This window comes from Perognathus longimembris, chromosome 19 (assembly GCF_023159225.1).
Source record: "Perognathus longimembris pacificus isolate PPM17 chromosome 19, ASM2315922v1, whole genome shotgun sequence".
Classification (NCBI taxonomy): domain Eukaryota; kingdom Metazoa; phylum Chordata; class Mammalia; order Rodentia; family Heteromyidae; genus Perognathus; species Perognathus longimembris.
In genome coordinates this window covers 967272-979632 of record NC_063179.1, presented here as the reverse complement: position 1 = coordinate 979632, position 12361 = coordinate 967272, and the positions used below count along the sequence as shown (strand labels likewise).

Genomic DNA, 12361 nt, shown 5'->3' with positions numbered 1-12361 from the left:
TGGGCTTCCTGATCTGAGCGTCTGCTAGGTACACATTTTGAGAATGTGCCGACCATAGGACTTGTTTGAATTAATAGCCTTTCGTTTTTAATTACTGAAGCATCCTTACATTTGCTGATGCGTTTTGCTCCTGGAGACCTGTCACAGCTTTCCCAAGGGAAAAGCAAGCAAGCGCCTCCCAACCTTCACTCCCCGGGCCTTGTTCCAACCCCCGGGGGGCAGGATGGGGCATCTGGAGGGGAAGGAGGCTGGCTGGGGCTGGGGGCTGGGGGCTGGGGGCTGGGATCTGGGGGTGGGGTCTGGGGGCTGGGCTGGAAGTAGCCTCAGGGCTCCCCACACGCGCATCTGAACCCCTGATGCCACCCCAGCCTTCCTTCCTCCCTCCCCAGCACCCTGGAAGCCTTGGACCCCTCCGTGGTCTGGGAGCTCAGGCAGCATCTGGGCTGCATCTCGGTGATCCCCAGAACAGTGCTCGGGCCCCGACACCTGTGTGTGCGTGTTACAGCAGGGCCAGGGAAGGGGAAGGGTGTGCAGGGCCAAGCCCGGAGGGCACAGAGACGTTCATTTCTCAGCAAAGTCTGGCAGCTGCACCAGCAAGGAAGACAAAAGAGGGATTGAGAGGACGGTGGCGGGGGGGGGGGGGGGGGGAGGGGGGTAGGTGAGGGCAGCCCTGGCCTTGTCGGCTGCGAGGGCGCAGGCCCCAGCCCCGCCGGCCCACCCCTAGCCCCGCTCTTGGGCAGAGGCAGCCCACTTGCGGGACTGGCCACCCACTCTGAAGCCAGAGGGGCTTTCCCGGCCAGCCCTCCCAGCCAACACCTGGGGTATTTCCATCATTTCCTCACAGTGCCAGCCCAGAAGGACCCCAAAAGGTGGCAAGGGAGCTCAGGGCCGCTGCCTGCCCACCAAGCCCAGGCTGAGGGGAGCAGGCTGCGGCTGATGTCTGGGTCACGAGTGAAAGCTTGGAGCAAGGTGGGACCAGAGCTGTATCCAGTGAGCCACGGGGGGGGGGGGGCGGGGGCGCCAGTGCCCTCCCCCACGGGAAAGGGCTGGAGTCACATTTGAACAACCCACTCTGGTAGTCAGGCATCCCAGGACACCTAGTGCTGCCTGGGTCATGAACACGGGCCACCAGTGACCCTGGTCTGGGCCCGTGGTGCCTCTCTGCTGTGGTCAGTGGTGTTGAGGTTCAGCAAGTCCATCATGGCTGTAAACACCCACATGCCTGGCTCGTGGGCAGCTCTGGGGACCATGGGAGTCCTGCCTGAGCTTGCAGGGCGGTGCGGCTGTGCAGTCCCCGGGCTCTTCTTGTCTGGGGCACCATGCAGGACTCCCTGCCTGGTGTGAGGAGAGCCCAGGATGAGGAGAGCACGGCCAGCCCGCTCCTGTCTGCCTCCACCTTCTGCTAGCTTCCCAACTTCCTAAGGAGGACACTGGCATGGCTGTGCAAAGGGATGTCCCCACCCAGCTGTCTCCCCCCTTTGAGGCAAGCAGCAAGAGACCCAGACCCAGCGCCAGCCCTCTTCCCAGCCCCACGGAATGGCCCGACGACGCGGCCACCTTCCCAGAACCAGGGAGGAACGGCCCCGCAGCCCAGAGCTCAGGCTCAGCCTGGCTGGGCACCGCTGGCCCGTGTCTGTCTCTCCTGGTGGAGGAGAGAGATGAGGGAGGTCTGCAGACAAAGACTGGTGACCCAGCCGGTTCTCACAGCCTTGCCAGCAGCTGCAGACAACACCAAGGAAAACACGAGCAAAATAGCTGCAAGTAACTTTCCAAAGCAGTGGATCTCAACCGTTCTAGCACAGCCAGGGGTGATGAAGAGAAGTCAGCTTGTGTGCCTTTGAATTGAAATGACAGTGAATGAGGGGCGGGGGATCAAGGAAAGGGCATCCTGCCAGTGGCGGGCACTCACAGGCAATGGGAGCGGGGCGTGCCCAGGGCAGCCCCAGAAGCACCTGTGGAGTGACTGTGACCGTCTTGGAGGACCTGGACCAGTGCGGCACTCCAGACCTCTCCTGCTGGCCCTGCCAGCCTGCCCCCTTCTGAGCAAGCCGAGGTCTCTGCAGAGCAGCTGCGTCCTGGTGGGTCACTGGCAGCCCATCTTGGGAGAGGTCAGGAAGGAGTCCTCACTGACCGAGGGGGTCCGTTCCCGTGCCCACCTCCCTGTCTCCAGCCCCAGGGTGAAGAAGCCAAGGCTGTCCATTCTGTCTGTCCCCAGAGCAGAGGCCCAGCCTTTCTGGCTGCAGACAGCCTTAACTTCTCCAGCAGGTCACAGATTCACTGGACCCCAAACAGTTTCTGTCACTTTTACCACTCACCCCTACTTGCTCCAAGTCCCTGCCCAGAACTGCTGCCGGGTCAGCCATCAGCCCTGGGAGCAAGGAGAGAGGCCAGGTCAGGCCGGGTTAGCTGGGAAAGGTAGGCAGGGGAGGAGGCAGAAAGGACCTCCTAGATGGTAGCCACGCTGGTTCCCAGAGGTAGGCTCAGACTGGGGTGGGGGGGGCGGGGAGGGGAGGAGGTGACACTTGGAGGAGCTCCACTGCAAATCTGGAGGGGGAGAGGGGGGACCCCAGGGCCAAGAGCCCAGGATCTCTGGCGCAGTGGCCAGGTCAGGATCACGTCAGGGTTTGGGTGTCTTCTTCAGGGTTCCCAGCCCCCAGCCGCCCTGCCCCACACCCCCGGGCGCCCCTCATCTCAGTCCCTCCTCCCGCGCCCGCGCGCCCCTGCGCACTGGCCGGGGCGGAGAGGAAAGTTGGCAAGCGCCGGGCGCCCGCGGGGGAAAGCGTTAATGGGAGGCCGGGTGGGAGCCGCGCGCGCTCGCCCACGTCACGCCGGTGCGGGCTCGGCTGACGGTCGCGGCGTCCGGGGACGCCGGCGCGCTGCGCTCTCCAGGTGCTCGCCGGAGATGGCTCCAGTAGTTGTCGCCGGCGCCCCGCCGGAGCGCGCGCGCCGGGCGGCTGCGCCGAGTCCGCGCGGGCGGCCCGAAGGGGCCCGGCACCGGCGCAGGTAGGTGAGCTCCCCGCGCCCGCGCCCGGGCCCGCGCCCGCCCCGGGGTTCCCAGACCCCTCCCCCCGCCGAGGAGGCGGAGGCTCGGCGCGGCCGCCGAGGGGCGCGGGCGGCGGCGGCGGCGGCGGCGGCGGCGACTCCCCGGTGCGTCCCGGGCTGCGCGCTGCTCCCCGCGGCCCCGCGGCCCCGGAGCCCAGGCGGCGCGGGCCGGCTCTCCGCCGAGCAGGTAGGGACCGGGCTCCGCCGCGCAAACTTCGCGGGGATCGCGCTCGAGCCGGAGGGGATAAAGTTTGCTACTCGCCTCTGGGGTCTCCGGAGGCCATCGCGCTCGGGGGCCGCAAGTTTTGGACAGCGGGACGGGGGCGGTCGTAGGGCGTGGGTGCCACTGGGCTCCGCCGGGCCGCGCGCGGGGGGGATCGGGCCCGGCGGACGGCCGGCGCTCCGGAGCCCCGGCCGCGCGCACTCCTGCCTCGGGCAGCGCCCGGCCGGCCGGCGGCGGGGAGGGAGCCGGAGCCGAGGCGGAGAGGGCCGGGTCGCGGGGCGGGCGCCCGGGAACAGCCCGCGCGGCGCGCCACACGGCTTCCAGGTGGGGGCAGGGCGAGCGTGGCGGGCCAGCCTGCCAGTCGAGGGGAGCCAGGCAGGATCCCTGGCACCCGGAGTGGACACCGGAGGCCCAGGGACTGCCCCTGAACCCGGGACGGGAAGGCCTTGGCCTCCCGCTGGGGCCCCCGCCTGGCCGGGCGAGCGCGCCCGTGGCTTCGGTGCGGTGGGTGAGGGGCTGGTCTGGGAATTACTTTGGAGCCCGGCCCTGGGCTGGTTAAAGGTCAGGATCCGGCCTGCAGCCCCACAGCCCCTGTTCTCTCCCCCCAGCCCCCCAACTCTCGTGGCCCACATCAACCCCAGACAGAACAGGTGGTGAGTGGCCTCCTAAGGCCGGGGCGTCCTCACCGGTTCCCACCGCAGCCCGGCGGGGAAGGGAAGGGCGACCCAGGCCCTCTGTCTGAGGCTCCTGGGGGCAGCAGGCAACACCCGGCAAACTTACTTAGCTGCAGATCCCCAAGACTCTGAGGCTTTTGCCTGCTTTGGGAAGGGAGCAGCCCCTGGAATCAGGGTTTGGTCTTTGAGGAAGGGCATACAGGAGTTGGGCCAGGATCTACGGGGCCAGGATGGCCCAGAAAGGGCGGACATGTGGGAGGAGGTAGAGGGCCCCAGTCGCGAAGCAGGCTCACAGCAGATTGTCGAGATTGTTGGGTGGGAGGCTGGGGGGCCCTGCCTGCAGAATCCACTGCCAGGTCCCGGTGAGGCCTACCCTGCAGGGTCCCAACTGTGCGTGGCAAGGCCAGGACCCCGCGCCCACCCCAGCCCAGGCCGGCAGCCAGGGGGAGGGAAGCATGCATTCCTGGGGAGTAGATCTCCCAGTGAGCCAGATTTTAGGCCAGGGGGGGAAGGGGCTGCCGGCTGTGGTGGAGGCTGGAAGCTGACATTTACGCTGCCCTGATGGTGGAAGGGCACCACCGGGACTGGAAACGCCATTCCTGAGGCCAGGCCCCCCGGAGGGTTTGGACACCTCCTCAGCAGATGCAAGGCAACCTGCTCCCGGAGAGCCACCTCCCAGGCAGAAACGGGGTATGTGGCCAGGCCAAGGTGCCGACATGTAGGCCTGGCCTTGCTTCCCCTCCTGGGCCAGCACCCCAAACCTGGGCCAGGCCCCCCCCCAGACCTGGGCAGGGAGCATGCTCCAAAGAAAAGCCAAGTCACTGCTGAATGCCACCCTTTCTAAAGGTTCCTGCCTGCAGACCCCCTGGCTGTCAGGCAGGTACACAGGCCCTTCCCTCGTCCCCAGCTCATTATCAAGAGAGAACAAGTTGTTTGTAAACAATAAATAACGGAAAGTAGGCGGAGGTTCAGCAGAAGCCCCGGCGAAAGCCAGGAAATGGCAGGAGCCGCGCGGAGGGCGGTGGGGGAGGGGAGGAGCGAGAGGAGGAAGAGGGGGAGACTGAGATTCATTTCCACCCGGGAGGGCCCCGTGGCTAGTTTCTTATTACTTACAGGAAGGTGGTATTAGCAATTCAGGTGAAAAAGAAATAAACAGGGCCTGCCATGAAATCAATACAGAATTCAAAAACAATTATTAATGTCATTTGACGCGTGTTCTTTATACATCTCTCCCGGCTACCGACGCTAAACTGTCTGAATAATTTGCATGTGGCGGCTATTCATTATTTCCGATGGTTTCCCTTTGCAAGCGGCTCGGACGTGGCCGGCTGCGGTCCAACGCGACCATCGGAGAACTCGTATTTTCATCTGTAAATTAAAGCAATTACGCAGCAGATATTATATGATGTGTACTGCGGTCTCCAGATAGTCATCAATCACCTTCAACCGAGCTGTCAGAGCCGGCAGATTTCGTTTCTGGGAGGCAGCCTCGCAGCTGGGGAGAGGGCGCGAACGTCATCATTAATTAGAGGGCCACCCCGGGGCGATTTACAGGTCTGAACCCAGGAATCTCCCGAGCAAGTCTGCACAGAGCCGCGGCGCACGGCCCCGTTCCCGGCGGATCGCGGGGAGCCGGCCCGGCCGGGGGAGTCCGGGCCCCCGAGGACCCAGTGCGAAAGGCCCCCCCGCCCGCCTGCACGGACCCCCGGCTAGGCGCCCGGACGGCCCGAGGGGGCGCTCGGCTCCCCCTCCCCGGTCGGCCCCGGGCACCCGGGCCGCGCGGTGCGCCGCGCGCAGGGAGCTGTGCGAGGCGGACCCGGGAGGCCCCCAGGCTCCGCGCCCAACGCGCCCTCCCCGAGCACGGCCCCGTTGTGCGCGGGGAGACCGGCCTGGGGCGGAGGGGGGGGGGACCGGGGCCCGCGCGGCCGAGCGCACAACGCGCGCCCGGCTCCGTCGGCTGGGCCGCGGGGGCGGAGGGAAGGGCCGGGAGAGGGGAGGGAGGGAGAGGGACCGGAGGCGAACCGGCGGCCGGGGCGGGGGGAGGGGGAGGAAAGGCTGAGCGGAAACTCCGGTGACCCCGAGTAGAAAGGGGAGGGGCCTCCTCCTGGGACCCCGCGCGGCGCCGCGCGCCCGGGGAGCCTTTCCGGCCGCGGGGAAGGCGGGCACCGCCACCCCTGAGCGCGGGTCGACCCCCAGCTCCCGCACGCGGGTCCCGGCTCCGTGACCCCCGCCCCGGCGGAGCTGGGGTGGGTGGGAGGCCCTGTGGAGCCCGGCGCCCGAGCGGAGGGGGGGGCGGCGCCGCGCGCGCAGGGCGCCCGGCTAATTTTAACTGTTGATTACACCTCGGTGAAGACGCACGCGGTGTCCCTTCCTCGATCTCATTTGTAATTGAGACTAATGATTACAGTGGGGTGTGAAGGCGCAGCTGCTCATTAATTAATTTCTAATTAAAAGTGCCTCCCGTCCTGGTGACTAAGGAGGAACGCCGTGGGTCGGGGCGATATCGACTCCTTGGATGCGGCCCATTCGTTCCACCCCAGCTCGCGGCCAGGGCCCGCCCCTTCCCCGGCCCCCGTCCCGGCCCCGGCCCCGGCCCCCGTCCCGGCCCCGGCCCCGGCCCCCGTCCCGGCCCCTTCCCCGGCCCCAGTGACCCGCGCGTCGTGGCCCGGCCCCCGTCCCGGCCCCTGCCCCGGCCCCCGTCCCGGCCCCTTCCCCAGTGACCCGCGCGTCGTGGCCCGGCCGGGCGGCGCGGCCCCCGTCTGGCGTCAGCGTCTCCACGGCCGCCTGGACGGCCCACGCGAGTCGCTGGTGTTCTCCCCCCCCCTTTTTTTTTCTTTTTCTTTTCAAACTATGCGCTTCGGCTGCCGCTCGGAGGCCGCCGGGTCCCGGAGCCCCCGGGAGGCTCGGGGCGTGGGGGCGAGAGGGGGCGCGGTGGCCCGGGCCGCTCGCTTTCTCAGCAGGTTCCCCAAGTTGGCGGGGCGAGGACTAACCGGCTTTCCCGTCTCGCCGTCCCAGCGCCTAGGAGCCCGGCGCCCGTCCCCGCGCGCAGCCCCCCCGACGGCGCTGGGCCGCGCCCGCCATGTCCTACCCGCAGTTCGGGTACCCCTACTCCTCGGCGCCCCAGGTAAGGGGACCCCCGCCCCCAGGGCTTCGGGGCGGGAGGGTTGGGCCCCGCCCCGCCCCCGTCCACCGGCGCGCCCCGGAGCGGCCCGGCTCCCCAGACACGTTCTGGGACTTCGGGGTTCCTGGGCCTGCGGCGAGAGGCCTGGAGCCCTCGACGGGGCCGGCGGGGGTACGGGGAGGCCCGGCGCCCCGCTAGCCCCGGCCCGCCCCGCGGGGCCGCTCTCTCCCCAGTTCCTGATGGCCACCAACTCCGTGAGCGCGTGCTGCGAGCCGGGCGGGCGCCCGCTGGCCGAGCCGGGGCCCGCCGCGCCGGCCCAGGCCCCCGTCTACTGCCCCGTCTACGAGAGCCGGCTGCTGGCCACGGCGCGCCACGAGCTCAACTCGGCTGCCGCGCTCGGCGTCTACGGCGGCCCCTACGGCGGCGCGCAGGGCTACGGCAACTACGTGACCTACGGCTCCGAGGCGTCCGCCTTCTACTCGCTGGTGAGGGGCGGCCCGGGGCCCCCCCCCCCCCCCGCCGGGCCTCGCCACCCCCGGGCCCCCCCCCGCCGGGCCTCGCCACCCCCCGGGCCTCGCCACCCCCGGGCCCCCCCGCCGGGCCTCGCCACCCCCGGGCCTCGCCACCCCCGGGCCCCCCCGCCCCGCCGGGCCTCCCCGCCCCGCCGGGCCTCGCCACCCCCGGCCCAGGGGCTGGGGGGGGGAAGGGCCTCGGCGGGCAGGCCGGGGCGCGGCGCCCTCCTTTTCCGGTTCCGTCGGAGCTCGGTGCTCCCCCCCAGTCCCGCTCCCCACCCTCCCCGCTCCCCCTTCTCTCTCCTCCCTTTCCCACCCCCCAGCCCTTCCCCTCGCTCCCGTCCTCTCCTCCATCACCCCACCATCTCACCACCCCACCCCTCCCCACCCCGGCTCCCTCCCTGCTCCGCTCTCAGGCCCCACTCCCGCTCCCGCTCCACTAGAGGCCTTAACTCCTTCATCCCCACAGGGCCTGGGAGTGCAGAACCGAAGCCTGGGGGGGCTTTGGGGATGAGGGAGGGCTGCCTGGGGTTCCACGTGCTGGGGAGGGAGGGCCCAGGGGAGAGGGGGTCTGGGGAAGGAGGGCCAAGGGAGAGGGGATCTGGGGAGGGAGGGCCCAGGGGAGAGGGGGTCTGGGGAGGGAGGGCCCAGGGGAGAGGAGGCCTGGGGAGGGAGGGCCCAGGGGAGAGGAGGCCTGGGGAGGGAGGGCCCAGGGGAGAGGAGGCCTGGGGAGGGAGGGCCCAGGGGAGAGGGGGTCTGGGGAGGGAGGGCCCAGGGGAGAGGAGGCCTGGGGAGGGAGGGCCCAGGGGAGAGGGGGTCTGGGGAGGGAGGGCCCAGGGGAGAGGGGGTCTGGGAAGGGAGGGCCCAGGGGAGAGGGGGGTCTGGGGAGAGAGGGCCCAGGGGAGAGGGGGTCTGGGGAGGGAGGGCCCAGGGGAGAGGGGGTCTGGGGAGGGAGGGCCCAGGGGAGAGGGGGTCTGGGGAGGGAGGGCCCAGGGGAGAGGGGGGTCTGGGGAGGGAGGGCCCAGGGGAGAGGGGGTCTGGGGAGGGAGGGGCCCAGGGGAGAGGAGGCCCGGGGAGGGAAGGCCCAGGGGAGGGAGGGCCCAGGGGAGAGGAGGCCCAGGGGAGGGAGGGCCCAGGGGAGAGGAGGCCCAGGGGAGGGAGGGCCCAGGGGAGAGGAGGCCCAGGGGAGAGGGGGTCTGGGGAGGGAGGGCCCAGGGGAGAGGGGGTCTGGGGAGGGAGGGCCCAGGGAAGAGGGGGTCTGGGGAAGGGAGGCCTGGGGAAGGAGGGCCAGGGGAGAGGGGGTCTGGGGAGGGGAGGCCTGGGGAAGGAGGGCCAGGGGACAGGAGGCCTGGGGAGGGAGGGACAGAGGAGAGGGGGTCTGGGGAGGGGAGGCCTGGGGAGGGAGGGCCAGGGGAGAGGGGGTCTGGGAAGGAGGGCCAGGGGACAGGAGGCCTGGGGAGGGAGGGCCAGAGGAGAGGGGGTCTGGGGAGGGGACCTAGTCCGCGGAGCTGAACTCAGGACCACCGCTGGGCTCCTACAGAACAGCTTCGAGTCCAAGGACGGAGCCGGGTCCGCGCATACGGGCCTTGGGCCAGCGGCCGCGGCCTACTATCCCTACGAGCCTGCTTTGAGCCAGTACCCGTATGACAGGTGAGGGCAGCCCAGGACTCTGCTAGGCCCCGCCCCGCCCCTCCCCCCTCCTCCTGGGGAGGGAGAGGGGAGGAGGGTGTGGTGCTGATGGGGTCGTGCTGGGCCTGTTCTTCCCCAGTCTCCTCAGTCTCCTTTCCCCTTCTGGTCCTTGGTGGGCCTGTGCCCCCAGGAAAACCAAACGTCCCCAGAACCCTAACCCACCCCACGTGCCATGAAGCCCTCCCGACCCTCACCGCCTGACTTACTTTCCAAGTTCGACCCCCTGGGGGGGGTCTGCCAGCACCTCCTCCGTGCACCCCGGGACATGCACCTCTAGTCCAGCATCCAGCCAAGCCCCCCTGGCAGTGGGAGCCCAGGGCCTCCTCGCCCAAAACAGCCCCACACTCCAGCTTGACCACTTCCCGTTTAAAGGCCCAGGCACTGGCCTGCGGTGCCAACGGCGGGGGGGGGGGGGGAGGGGGCGGCCTCACGGGTCTGCGATACATGTTTATGGTTTGGGGATCAAAGACACACGAGAGAAACCCCAGGAAGGAATCCGGAGAAGTGGCTCTGTGGAGTGACAGGGGCCGTGACCTCTGCAGCTCAGCCCCATTTTAATAACATTATCTTCACCCTCAGCCTCCAAAAGGCCAGGAGACGGGGTCCCCACCCCACCGGGGCCTGGTCCAGCCCCAGCCCCAGCCGGCCCCCACACACCCCGCTCCCTCCCCCGGGGCGCCCCGCCCGCCCGCCCGCGGCTGGCGCCCCAAGGCACCCTGTCTGCAGGTATGGGACCATGGACAGCGGCACGCGGCGCAAGAACGCCACGCGGGAGACCACGGCCACGCTCAAGGCCTGGCTGCAGGAGCACCGCAAGAACCCCTACCCCACCAAGGGCGAGAAGATCATGCTGGCCATCATCACCAAGATGACCCTCACGCAGGTCTCCACCTGGTTCGCCAACGCCCGCCGGCGCCTCAAGAAGGAGAACAAGATGACGTGGCCGCCGCGGAACAAGTGTGCCGACGAGAAGCGGCCCTACGGGGAGGGCGAGGAGGAGGAGGAGGAGGAGGAGGAGGAGGCCGGCGAGGAGGAGGCTCGAGGGGAGGCCCCGAAGAGCGCCAAGAGCGAAGGTGGGTTGGAGATCTGGGGGGGGGGGGGGCGGGGGCGGGGCGTCCGTGCCGGTTGGAGGCTGTAGAAGCCGGCAGCCAGGTGGCCTGCTTGGGCAGTTTGAGGGGTACCGTGGGGGAATGCGTAAAGAAATTGAGAGTCCGGTTTGAGAACCACCCCCCACGCGGGCATACAGACACACACACGTCTAAGACCTGCAGTGCCAAATTTAAACTGTCTATCCGCAATTCCAGAAGGGAGAGCTCGCGAGGAGACGGGGGGGGGGGGGGGGGAGGCACGGGGAAGCGCCTGGGCCGTTCCCCTAGCTGGGCTGTGAAAGCCCCCTCCCCTCTCGCTCCGCTCCTGGGGTTTAGAAGAAGGGCAGCCTGCTGGCCTGAACCCTGTCTTCACCGGGCAGCCGTGTGTTCTCTCCCAACAGAACCCGTGGGAAAAGAAGACAAGGAACTAGAGCTCAGTGACCTGGATGACTTCGACCCCCTGGAGGCAGCCACCCCGGAGTGTGAGCCGAAGGCCGCTTTCCAGCCCCTGGACGGCAGCCTGGACCGCGTCCCTGCCACCCCCGAAGGCCCTGGCCGCCGGGGCAAGGAGACTTCGGGGGCACTCCGCGGGGCCCTGGCCTCCAGCGGCCGGCCGGCCGGGAGCGAGGACGTGGAGAGAGCGCGGAGCTGCCTCCGCGGCGTGGTGGCGGGGCTGGAGCCGCAGCCCGGGGGAGGCCCGCCGGCCCGCGGCGAGGCCCAGCTGGGCTTCGTACCCGCCGGGGCGCCAGCCGGCTTGGAGGCCAAGCCTCGCATCTGGTCTTTGGCCCAGACGGCCACGGCTCTGAGCCAGACTGAATTTCCCTCGTGCATGCTCAAGCGTCGAGGGCCCGCCGCGTCCTCGGCGCCCCCCGCCACGCCCCCCGCGGCCCCGGCCCCGGCCGGGGGGGGCCCTGGACAGGCACCAGGACTCCCCAGTAACCAGTCTCAGAAACTGGGTAGACGGGGTGTTCCACGACCCCATTCTCAGGCACAGCACTTTGAACCAGGCCTGGGCCGCGGCCAAGGGGGCCCTTTTGGATCCGGGGCCGGCGGGGCGCTCGCTGGGGGCGGGGGCCGGCGTGCTGACCACGCCCCTGGCCAGGGCCTTCCCGCCCGCCACGCCGCACGACACCCCGACTGCCAGCGCAGCCCGGGAGCTGCTGGCGGTGCCCAAAGCCGGGGGCGAGCCCTTCTGCGCCTGAGGCGGGCCGCGGGCCCACGCTTTCTCCGGCCCCCGAAGGGAAGGCCAGAGCGGCTACGCCCAGGCTGCCGGGGCCCAGCGTGGGGACCCGAGCTGGGCCTCCGGGCCCGGACGGAGCCCAGCGTGCACTGCCCTCCCCGCCCGGGGCCCGGGCCCCCGGTCCGGGGTCCACCCCGGCCGTCGGGCTCCGGGAGGGCGGGAGAGCTCGGGCGGCCCGGCGTCGGCACCGGAAGTTCACGTAAGTTGGCGTGGAGACGCCCCTGAGCGAGAGGCTCGTTCCGCGTGGCCGCGTCCCTCGGGCTGGGGAAGCCCGCTCCGCCTGCTCCTCCCGGCCCACCCTAGCACGTCAGGCTCACCGACAGACAGCACGCACGTCCGCCGCGTCGACACCACCGCACACTCTGGACTCGATGGAACCGTGTTTTCTAAAATGTATGTTCACACCCATTGACTGCCTGCTCCGGAGAGGCTAATACAACAAAACCAATAAAACCTAGTGGTGGCGTTTGTATTGCAAAACCAGCAGGGCGGAGCCGGGGCCTAGAAGCGGCCCCGCCGGGGGAGGGGGGGAGGAGAGCCGTCGCCCAGGGAGCCCACGAAGCAAGCCACGCTTACTTAAGTTTACACGGTAGTGCAGAAAAGCCGTGCCCGTGAAGAGAGGAGCTACCACGCGGAGTCCTCCTCCCCTCTCACTAGGGGGACGGCCATTCAGTCCCCTCCCCCTTCTTTTCCTAGGCAGAGGGGGAGGGGGAGGGGGCTGTGAAGGACAGGCCCTGGAAAGTCAGGACTGTGGAGCACCCTAAATGAACTC

At 69.5% G+C, this 12361-nt stretch overlaps 1 protein-coding gene across 1 annotated transcript; it reads left to right on the top strand.

Moving 5' to 3' along the window:
* Window positions 1-7018: 7018 nt before the first annotated feature.
* On the top strand, window positions 7019-11551 carry LOC125367665 (iroquois-class homeodomain protein IRX-4-like). The gene is given in 6 exon segments (XM_048368346.1): window positions 7019-7063; window positions 7294-7545; window positions 9113-9222; window positions 9988-10334; window positions 10751-11249; window positions 11251-11551. Coding segments are annotated over 6 exon segments (1554 nt in total).
* Window positions 11552-12361: the final 810 nt, after the last annotated feature.